The sequence below is a fragment of the Amaranthus tricolor genome, chromosome 14 (genome assembly GCF_026212465.1).
Source record: "Amaranthus tricolor cultivar Red isolate AtriRed21 chromosome 14, ASM2621246v1, whole genome shotgun sequence".
NCBI classification, from domain to species: Eukaryota; Viridiplantae; Streptophyta; class Magnoliopsida; order Caryophyllales; family Amaranthaceae; genus Amaranthus; species Amaranthus tricolor.
Genome location: NC_080060.1, coordinates 19,755,536 through 19,767,109, shown reverse-complemented (window position 1 = coordinate 19,767,109; position 11,574 = coordinate 19,755,536). Strand labels below are relative to the sequence as shown.

Below are 11,574 nucleotides of genomic sequence, written 5' to 3'. Positions count from 1 at the left end.
CTATAGCGTGAGTTCTCAATGTCATCACTGTGGCAATTCTGAATTTTGAACCGTTTATTAGCAGTCTTATCTTCATCGGCAGATATTCATCTGCTTTACAGTGAAATACTAATTTATCAAAGTGATTCTTCAATTCATTTGCTGAATTTTTTTCAACCGAAGTAAACTATTGACACAATATTTAACATTACTTTTTTATAGAAAAATTACTATGAACAATAAAGTTAAAAATTGTAATATTGGTTTTATTTAGATTGGAAAAATAAATCACAGAAATTAATTGAAGGATCACTTTGATAAATCATTATTTTAGTGTGAAGCAGATGAATATCTACCGGTGAAGATAACACCTCTAAGTAACAGGTCAAATTCCTAGTGTTCGCGATGATGATAAATGGAACTCAAGTTGTGCGTTTAGAATGAGAAATTAAGGTTGCTTGCAGTCCACAACAATAAAATTGTAGTGGAGTACTATTTGTGTTGGAATGGGATTAATGTTCATTTTTTGGGAGAAAGTGCGTGTTGTAGTAAGGTTATTGTTTAGTTGCAGAAGGTTGTTAATATTATGATTTGTTTTATAGATAAATGGTGTATTTTATGCTCCTTTCCCTTGCATTTTATGGCATTCTGATGTGTGATTTCGCATTTTCCATGTAGTTTTACGCTTGGTTGGAGTTTTTGTGTGTCTTTGATTATTTCAGGCCATTTTACTCCACTCTTGTATTGGAAGCGGATCACTCCTGAGCATTAGAATGCGTGCTTCGAGATTTGGCAAAGTTCGAGACCGCACTACGGCACTTTTGTGAGCTCACAGCTCCATTCGGATATGCTTTTAGCCCCGTTGGGTCTCGTTCATACTTTTGCCGTGTTCTAATGAAGAAAAGTAAGCACAAGATGATGGGCCCGGGCGGGTATTTTCATACCCGAGCGATTTCAATTGAGAAATAGGAATGTAAGCCTCCAAGCCCAGGACCCGGTCGGGTATACTCTAAACCCAGTCGGGTCTGTCAATAATCACTTGCATGAATGTCCAGCTTACGGACCCGGTCCGGACTTGCTTAAACCCGGTCGGGTCCTGCGATTTCTGCTCTCTGGAAAACTCCCAGCACACGGACTCGGTCCGGTCTTCCAGAAACCCGATCCGGTCCTGCTTTATTAACCGTTTTTTCGCACGGTTTTTATTTTATGATGAGGAATGTAACAAGGGAGCAAGCGACATTTTCTTCTCTGTTTTTAGATACTATTAACTCTTCACTTTTGGGAGAAAAACTTTGTAACTTTCGATTACTTTCGTTCATCCTTTGGTATCCAACTTCAAGTATTAATTCCTTATCCTTTCCTTGTTATTACTTTTAATCATGTGTGAGTAGTTTCTTAATCTAGGGTTAGATGGAACCCTAACCATGATTTTGATGATGAATTATTGAATCCCAATGCCTTTTTGTTATGCATAATCCTTGTTCATGCTTGGTTTCTTATGCTAGTTAACTCATGTATTTTCAATAGAAATTGCGGTTAAAGATTCATTCAATTGCTAACGAAAGTTAGAGTTGAATGAATTCCCTTTTAGATCAAGGGCTTGATAATCTTCATGAGAATAGATAGATTCGATTGTTGGATCTTATAGAATACTATGCTTAATGTCATTACTATACTTGATTCCATGAAAATAGGTTTGATAGTATGGTAGTGAAGCTAATAGTCTTCGAAAGGACTTATTAGTATCTTTAATGGTGTATTCATCCTATTGAACTTGGTTATGATTGTTGTAGGGGTGATAAGATCTCATTGTCATCATATCATACTAGTGGGGAAATTTATCCCTAGATGTTTTAGTATCATTGATTTACCTTGCTAATTTAATTGTTTGTATTCTAGTCATTTAGTTAATTTAGACATATAATCTCCAAATTTGTGTGTTACTTAGGATCAATTGGTAGCCGGAAAATAATCATTTACTACATTGTTCCCTGTGGATTCGACCCTAACTTCTACTATACTAGTTGCATATTAGGAATTGTTTGGTAGTACATAAACGACCTATCAAATTTTGGCACCGTTGCCGGGGAACAACGGATTAGTTTAGTGTTTATTTTCTGAGTTTAGATTGATTCTTTTTCTCTGATTTCGCTTCGATTACGTCCCCCTCCCCTATCTATTTTACCTTTTGCTTTTAGTTTCTTTTGTTGCATGCAAACCAGACGACAGGGATACGAACTAGTACCTTTTGACCCTGAAATCGAAGCAATAGCAAGAAGACTCAACTCTAGGCAAAGAAGGCGAAGAAACAAGAGAAGGGAAGATTTGACCATGGCTGAAACACCAGAGAAACTCCTTCTGGATTACATCACTCCCGATGCTAGCATTGTCACTACTAGCATTGTGAGGCCAGAGATTTTCGGGAACCAGTATGAGATCCGGTCAGCATTCTTCAACTGGATCGCTCAGGACCAATTTCATGGTATGGAGAATGAGAACCCAACCGACCACATTAATCTATTCATCGACAAGTGCATGACACACAAGTACAACAACATCACTTCCGATCAATTAATGTTGATAGCTTTCCCTTTTTCTCTTGCGGGGGCGGCTAAGCAATGGCTTCGTGAGGAAGAACCCAACTCCATTGCTACTTGGGAGGCTCTGAAAAAGGCATTCTTGCATCGATACTAACCACCCAAAAAAACTTCAAAGTACCGAAATGAAATCTCTACTTTCAAGCAAAAAGACGGGGAATCAATCTATGATGCATGGGAGAGATTCAAAAGTCTAATCAGAAAGTGCCCAGATCACGGATTACCAGATTGGATGGTTATTGAGACAGTCTACAACGCTTTGAGGCATGAAATCCAGACTTCTTTGGATGCTGCTGGTGGAGGTAACTTCATGATGAAAACACTAACCCAGGCCAAGAAAATTCTCGATGACATGGCCTCAAATTACCACTTGCGAGAACAATCAACTCCAAAGCGAGGTGGTAGGTATGAAGTGGATGCTATTGTTGCTTTGACTAATAATGTACAGGCTTTGACAAGGAAGGTTGAGCAATTGGTTGTAGCTGCAGTAAATAAAGTCTGTGGTGCTTGTGGCTTAAATGGGCATTCTAGTGTTGATTGCCAACAACAAGTTGAAGGGGCTGCTGCTGTAGAACAAGTCAACGCCATCCAAAATCAGAATGCCAGACAACAATACAACCCCTATTCCAACACCTTCAACCCAGGATGGAGGGATCATCCAAATTTCTCCTACAGAAACAACAATGCCCAAAATCCCTCATCCTCGTACAACATACCATCGGGTTTCCAACAAAGACCTCCCTTCCCACCTCAACAACAACATCCACCGAAGTCCAACCTTGAGAGCTTGATGGAGAACTTCATTGCTAACCAAAGCAAGCAAAATGAACACTTCAGCACCTCCATTAATCAGATTTTAGCTCACAAAAAAATGATCGATACTCAGATGGCTCAGATAGCACAACAATTGAGTAACTTGTCCATGCAAAAGGGGCAACTTCCGGGAAACACAGAAAAAAGAACCCAACCACATCTCCCCATCAACAACTCAATGCAGTAACTATGAGGAGCGGTAGGACACCTCATGATCCAGCCCCTAAAGTAAAGACCCCACCTATTGTTGTTCCAGATGCAAGAACTAATGATGATGTTTCTGAAGAAAAGAAGGATGAGCCAGTCAATTCAGACAAGCCCACAATTGGCGGTCGAACTTACACACCACCAGTGTCGTTTCCTTCTAGATTGGCACAGGCAAAGCTTGAGCATAAATATAGAAAATTTCTTCAAGTTTTGAGCAAGCTACAAATCAACATCCCCATCTTAGAAGCCATTAAGGAAATGCCCTTTTATGCTAAATTCCTGAAAGACATCATTTCCATCAAACGCAAGCTAGAGGAGAGTGTGGTGGAAACTTTGAATGGGAAATGTAGCGCTATTTTGGGGTGCAAGGTTCCTAAGAAACAAGCTGATCCTGGTAGTTTTACTATCCCACTGAAGTTGGGGAAAGATGTGTCTGCCGTAGCCCTTGCTGATTTAGGGGCTAGTGTGAGTGTGATGCCTCTGACATTATGCAAAAAGATCAATTGCAAGATGAAAGCCACTCGGATGTCCATACAATTAGCCGATCGATCTGTGAGATACCCAGTTGCTATTCTTGAGGATTTCCCCGTCCAAGTTGGTAATTATTTCGTACCCTGCGATTTTGTCATCATGGATATGGAAGAGGATGCCCGCATCCCGTTGATTTTGGGTCGTGATTTTTAAAAGACTACAGCAGCCATTTTTGATGTGAAGAATGGGAAGTTATCACTTGAGATTTTGGGAGAACAGCTGCATTTCCATCTCCCCTCATCCATGGCACATCCTGCCATTGGGGAGACTGTTTATTGGGTGGATGCGATAGTTGATGCTACTATAGAGAGGGAGTCCACACCCTCCATTGCTGATCCACTTTATGCAGCTATTGAGGGCAACTATGAGAAGGATAGGGTCGATGTGATTGAGATGGTCCAAGTTTTAGATGCTGCACCTACATTTGTTCCTGCAAAAGCTCAGTTTGAGGACATCCCACCTTAGAAGGTGTCCACCATTGAGGAACGAAAGGAGTGTACTACGCCTCCTCAGGTAGAATTAAAACCCCTTCCCCCTTCTTTGAAGTATGTTTTCCTAGAGGATAATAAGACCTACCCTGTTATTATCAATGCTGAACTCAATGGCACTCAAATTGAGCGATTGCTCACATTTCTGAAAAAGTATAAGAGTGTTATTGGGTACACTATTGATGACATCAAGGGTATTAATCCTTCATTCTGGATTCATAAGATCTTTCTTGAAGATGATCATACCTCTTCTATAGAATTACAACGAAGGCTTAATCCTAATATGAAGGAGGTAGTCAAGAAAGAGGTTCTTAAACTACTTGAAGCAGGAATAATATTCCTCATTTCAGATAGCAACTGTGTGAGTCCTGTTCAAGTAGTTCCCAAAAAGGGAGGTATGACCATTGTCAAGAATGACAAAGGGGAATTGATTTCCACTAGAACTGTCACAGGGTGGCGAATGTGTATTGACTATCGCAAGCTGAATGAAGCTACCCGAAAATACCATTTCCCTCTCCCTTTCATTGATCAGATGTTGGAAAGAATGGCTAAGCATTCCTTTTTCTGTTACTTAGATTGATACTCAGGTTTCATTCAAATTCCCATCCATCCAAGTGATCAGGAAGAGACGACATTCACTTGTCCTTATGGCACCTTTGCGTATCGCAGAATGCCATTTGGTCTTTGTAATGCACCTGCCACATTCCAACGATGCATGATGGCAATTTTCTCAGATTTCATTGAAAATATTATGGAAGTGTTTATGGATGATTTCTCGATTTACCCTGATGGAAAACCGTCTTGGTGCAAAGTTGGACACTGTTGAAGTGCAGACCGAATACATTGATAAAGAAGAGACCGCCCCTTGATCCCTCTCCTCAAAATTTTAATGATTTGTTGGATGTGACACTTATCAAACAATTTCTCTTTCTGTTGTTGTACCATCTGGGGTACAAAATTGTGTCTGTTTGTTGAACAATTACTACATTTTCTTTTCTTGCTTTTATTTTCATGGTCTGTGATGCTTAACTCTATGCAGATTTGAATTGCTTTTCATGGAAATTACTTTCATTTGTTGCTTCTTGGTTTCATCACTGACAAATCTATGGTTTGTGCTGAGGTTTGATGCCCCCCAATTCTTTTTGATTGATGACAAAAGGGGGAAGAGATGCACAAACTTAAGAGAAGTTGTGAATACACAGTCTCCATATCTTGATAGATTGATTTATATTGCTCTTTAATGGAAATTATTGCATACTGTGATCTGCTAAGCATACTGTGATCTGCTAAGGTCTTAAAATATCATTATCTAAGTTGATATGTGCTGTTAAGTTTAATTGTTGTTTGATTGTTCTAAATTTTTCATATTATTTGTTAATTTGTGTTAGTTTAAACTATTTTTGTGTTAGTTTAATTATTTTTGTTAAGTTTTTGTATGGAGTAAATTGTTCAACTATGAGTGCTTGGTAAATTATATGAGTGCTTAGTAAACCCGGTCGGGTTTAGATGGATACCCGGACGGGTCTTCGAACGGCCGTTTCTAAATCCCTCTTTCCCTTCTCTTCTCCTCCACTTTCCTCCATAACCATTCACAAAGCTTTCTCTCTCTAAATTTCACCATCCTCCCTCTCTTTAAAACTCCATCAAAACACACAAAAACTCCATAAAAATCACACCATTCTCTTCCCCTTCCTCTCCTCTTCAACATCCATCCTTCAATTTTCACTCAAAACCATAACTTTTTCTCTCTTCAAAAAAATAAAAATAAAAATAAAAATAAAACTTCATTTTCTTTCAAACTCAAGGATGTCAAAGAGGTAAAGGTCTACAACTCGTGGAACATCATCTTCCCGCGGAGGAAGCCGTCAAACACAAATTCCTTCCGACCCGGAGTACCCCGACATCATGTTTCGAGATGAACATCAACATAAAAAGTTTCTTCAGGTTAAGGTACGGGTTATTCTTCCCTCACGTTTTTTCTGTCATGCATCTTTAAGAGAACTTGGAATCTACAATGCTATGTCAAATTTGTGTGCTGCACTGAATTTCACTACTATGTTCAACATGTATTATAATTCTCACCCTGCATTAGTTTATGAATTCTTAAGTTCTTGTGAGGAAGCATTATTCAATGGTGTACATGGCATGTCCTTCCGTTTGTTCAATGTTGATCAATTTTTATCTTGTGCTGAACTTAGAGAACTCTTTGGGCTAGATCCTGATTGGGACTTTTGAAGGGTGCTTCGGGTCAATCTGCTTATGTAATTTGGAGAAAAATAACCGGAAAGCAAGAATTTGACCCAAAGCATCTAACAATTGCGAATGTGCAACATCCGGTGTTAAGAATTTTCCTGAAATTTCTATCTACCACTTTGTTTCCCCGGCATGATCATTGTGCATCTAGGTTAAATCATGTTGCGTTTTTGGCTCACGCTCTTAGGAGCAACGCCGATCCTCACCATGCACTTCCTATGCGAATGGTGAAACCTTTGACCGGATTGAACTCACGACCTATTAAGTCGGAACTTTTAATTGGTGGTATTGTCACTTGCATTGCTGCCCATTTTGGTTTTGTAGACTCTGACGAGAGGCACCCTGACGCCTTGCTCAAAACCGGCTTCCTCAAACATGCCAACTATATTACGGACCAAGTCGGTCCTTTTCTTTGGCATGTTGGGAGGAGAACAATTGTTTTACCATCAAGGAACCTTCCACCACTATCCCCTAATTTGCCTCATTATTTGCTATTTCCTCCTGCTGGTTTTGTGGTTGAGGAGGAATATGATCATTTAGCACAGGAAGATCATGAGGAAGAGGAAGAAATTCATGACTTCCATCCACCTCACGACCCTCCACTTCATCCGTGTATTCCTCCTATCCCCCATTCTTACAACCACTTCCAACGCGCTGTCATGACCCAATTTTCTAACTTGAACACCCGGTTAGATGACATTTCTCAGCATATGGCTCAGTTAGAGATAGACCAGCGTCGAGCTCTTGAGCGTATTTACGGCCAATTCTATCAAACCGGTGTATTTCTTCAAGGGTTTTCTGAACACCCTTCTTGGTTTGACCCCACTAGATGGGGTGGTCCTTCTGGTTCTGGAGGTGGTGGTTCAGGCCAGTGATCATTTATTTGATCTTGTGCCAAACACTAAGGACCGTGCTTGGACTGGCTTGGGGGGGGGGGGGGGGGGATAATCATTTCTCAATCACTCACTCACTCATGCATATGTATAGTTTAATCATTTTCAGCATACAGAGTTAGGTTTTATTTCTCGCATGCAAAAAAAAAAAAGAAAAAAAGTGTTATAGCTTGATGAGAACTATTGGAATCTCCTGTATATGAGTAACATTGTCCTTTCCCCTAAAATGAATTTTGCAAAATGTTTTGACTGGTATTTTGGCATGTGATACTATTATTTGGATGTCAGAGGCAAACCGCAGACACTCCTAATTTGAGAACCAGTTAAGTGGCATTTAATTGCCTCATGAGCATGAGCAGGTTAGCTGGTGAGTATGCCTAATTAAATGTGTGTGCATTATCTGCTAGGATGCCTATTAGGGGCTAGACTGATCTTGACTTTGCTTGACTCCTCCTAGAATTTGACTAGATGTACCCTTTTGAAAATGATTTTCAGGCTTAGATATTACTTGAAACCACATGGACTAAAAAGCCACCTTGCACTACTTGACTTTAGGTTTTAGCCCTCTTGAGCTTGAGCCTCTTTTCTTTCAACCCGCATTAATAAAGCTCCACAATCCCAAAATTTCCCCTTCTACACCTTAGGGAGTTGTTGGCATCTGAGGTTTTGATGATGACTTCACTTCTAAATAAACAAACATGTTTTAGAGATTGTTTTGTAGGTGAATATCCGATTTTGTTAATCGTTGATGAAGCCTATGACTTGGTTCGTGGAAGTTGTACATGTCTCAAATATCCAAGAAGTTGGACAATTGCTTTAGAAGTCAGTTTACTGTTCCTAGAGTTAAAGTCCTGACTAAAGTTGTAGATGGAGACAGTGCGCTGTTCCCCACGATACATGTCTGAAGAAGACATTGACTGGAAGTTACGAAAATTACGTTTTCTGTTTTTGGTTAATGTAAAAGGTTAAATGTTTAATTAGTTACTTAATTAAATTAATTTATTAATTGGCAAAAAGTTTTTTTTTAAATGCCTAAAAATATGGAGAAGACTTATTCCTCACTTTGAATTAGTCTCCTATAAATTCGGACACCCAAGAGATTTATTCTCTACTTTGAACAAGTCTCCTATAATTTAGGATCTTCCTAGTGACTCATGTACTATTAATCGTACAAGAGAACCGCAGTCATTTTCCACCTCTACTTTCAATAAATTCCCAATTTTCTTTGGGAGCAAGTAAGTAAATGGAAGTCATGGGGTGAGTGCACTACATGGAAATCGTGGGTTGAGTGCACTTATGGCTGTTCCCTTTATAAACGAGGGAAGTTACGCTCAAGCGAATTATGCATTAAGAGTGTCCATTAAGGGAGATCAATTAAGAAAAATATTCAAAGTTATTTTAATGCCAATTAATTCATTATATTTTTCTTGAGCAACTACTTAATTTTAATCTTCTTAAGAATTGACCTTGTAAGGGTAATTGAGTGTTTTTGTTGTAACTAGACTTAAGGGAAGTCTAGGGGAATAGAGAAGCTTCAAGAGAAGCGTGAGAAGAGAAAGAGAAGGAGAAAAGAAGAGAAGACAAAATAGGCCCAGAATAGAGAAGCTTCAAGTGAAGCATATTTGTTTTATGTAATTGTAATTGATTGCCTAAAATATAATGAGAATTTTGAAATCCCGGGGGGTCGTGGTTTTTCCTTCTTATTAGGCCAAGAAGGTTTCCACGTAAAATCTTTGTCTCCTTTTATTATTTTTCTTTTCGTTTTTGAGTTTAAGTTTTGTTCTTTACTTGATACAATTCCGCAAAAATTAGAGGCAAAAATCTTAAACCTAATACACAACAATTCACCCCCCCCCCCCCCCCCCCCCCCCTCCCTCTTGTTGCATTCGATCATCTATTAGCATTCCTACAATTGGTATCAGAGCCCTGTTCCTCTTTTAATCAGGAAACCCTGAGAGCAGTATCCTGTTCCCTGGCAAGATGTTGAAGATGAACGAACGCATGGAAGAAGGGTACTCCACGCAAAGGCCACCCATGTTTGATGGGAAATTCTATACCTACTAGAAAAATGGAATGGAAATCTTCATAAAGGCCGAAAATTACCAAGTATGAAGAGTTATTGAAATTGGAGATTTTGAGGTGACGACCATAAACTCCAACAACGAAACTATTCCAAAACCAATCACTGAATACGATAAAGAAGATTTTCAAAAGATGGAGATGAACGCTCTTGCTATTAAATTACTTCACTGTGGACTTGATCCTAATGAGCACAATCGTATTATGGGTTGCAAAACTGCCAAGCAGATTTAGGACCTGCTAGAAGTTACCCATGAAGGTACTAGTGAAGTGAAGCGATCCAAGATTGACCTGCTGATGTCCAAATATGAAACATTCGTCATGAAACCTAGGGAGAACATTCAAGAGATGTTCACTAGGTTCACAAATATTACGAATGAATTAGTCTCTCTTGGTAAGATCATTCCCGTTGATGAACAAGTTAGGAAAATACTTAGGAGTCTTCCTCAAGACAAACGTTGGAGAGCTAAGGTCACAGCCATTCAAGAATCGAAAGATTTCACCAAGTTCAATTTGGAAGAGTTGGCTGGTTCTCTCATGACCTATGAATTGCATTTGGGAACAGCCGATAGTGCCCGAAATAAAGGACTGGCTTTAGCAGCAAAGGATCATGAAGAATCAGAAACTGATGATGAGGAGACTGCTATGTTGGCAAGAAAATTTAAAAAATTCTTCAGGAACAGCAGATATGAAAATCAAAGAAACAACAAAGAAAAGGGAACTGCTAACTTGAAGACACATTTTGAATGCCACAAGTGTGGGAGCACTGATCACTTCATTAAGGATTGCCCTCAATGGAAAAATGAGAAGGGCAAGGGAAAAGCAAGATAAGTTGGAAGACAATATAAGAAGAGAAACTTCAAAACTGATTTTAGAAAGGCAATGATTGCAGCTTGGGGTGATACGGAGAGCGAGGCTGAGACAGAAGCTCCAGTGGAAGAAGAAACAGCAAACCTATGCCTCATGGCATCTCATCACAGCAAGGATGAAGAGTCCAAAGAAAAAGAGGTAATGTCTTATAACTCACTTCCTAAACATCCATCTAAACTCAGTAAGAATAAATTAATTAAGTTGCTCTTGGAGACACAAGAGAAATTAGATAAACAGAATATCAAGTGTCTCCAAATCGAGAAAGACCTCAACTCAAACAAGGATCATGTGTCCTACCTAAATTCATTTAGAATAGATGTACAAAGCAGATTTTTTAATTTGCTAGATCAGAATATTGTTTTGAAAGAGACAATTTAAAAATTGAAACAGGAATTTATTTTTCTTAATATTGAAATAAATCAAAATAAATTGTTAGAATTAAGTAAAGATGTAAACAATATATCTACTCACATGGTTAGCACTTAATTTCAAAAGTTGAAATCAAAATTAGAATCCTATGAAAGAAAAGGAAAAATCAATGAAATTCCCAAATGGATTCTAGAAGCTAAAATAAAGAGTAAAGAAGGTCTAGGTTATGTTAAGAATGATAAAAAGAAAAAGGTCTATGTTGATCTCCCTAGTAGTAAAATCTGTTCCTTTTGTGGTAAAATTGGACACCTAAAACATCAATGTATAAAGAGGGAACAGCATACCAAAGCAAATGAAAATTATGTCGAACGCATATGGATTAAGAAATGTGATTCAAGTATTGTCGACAAGGAACCCAAGGATGAATGGGTTATTGTACCTAACCATTAAGTTGCTTTGCAGGTTCAAGTGAGGGGGAACAACTCATGGTATCTC

At 38.8% G+C, this 11,574-nt stretch overlaps 2 protein-coding genes and 1 non-coding gene across 3 annotated transcripts; 2 read left to right on the top strand and 1 right to left on the bottom strand.

The window, feature by feature from the left end:
* The first annotated feature begins 2,190 nt into the window (after positions 1-2,190).
* On the top strand, positions 2,191-3,576 carry LOC130799406 (uncharacterized). Its single transcript, XM_057662501.1, has 2 exons — positions 2,191-2,652; positions 2,722-3,576. The coding sequence occupies exons 1-2, from the start codon at positions 2,191-2,193 to the stop codon at positions 3,574-3,576; spliced, it is 1,317 nt and encodes a 438-aa protein (XP_057518484.1).
* LOC130800562 (small nucleolar RNA R71) lies at positions 2,693-2,798 on the bottom strand. The gene has a single exon (XR_009039441.1). It is a non-coding gene; the product is annotated as a small nucleolar RNA R71 (small nucleolar RNA).
* Positions 3,577-3,578: 2 nt separating the features above from the next.
* On the top strand, positions 3,579-4,280 carry LOC130799405 (uncharacterized). Its single transcript, XM_057662500.1, has one exon. It carries the CDS (start codon positions 3,579-3,581, stop codon positions 4,278-4,280), a length of 702 nt encoding a protein of 233 aa, XP_057518483.1.
* The last annotated feature ends 7,294 nt before the right edge of the window (positions 4,281-11,574 follow it).

Excerpts from the sequence above, each read along its gene's own strand:
- LOC130799406 (XM_057662501.1), top strand. The coding sequence starts at position 2,191 with ATGCAAACCAGACGACAGGGATACGAACTAGTACCTTTTGACCCTGAA. Across the intron at positions 2,653-2,721 it reads CTTGGGAGGCTCTGAAAAAG|CAAAAAGACGGGGAATCAAT; the intron begins GCATTCTTGCAT and ends TCTACTTTCAAG.
- LOC130799405 (XM_057662500.1), top strand. The coding sequence starts at position 3,579 with ATGAGGAGCGGTAGGACACCTCATGATCCAGCCCCTAAAGTAAAGACC.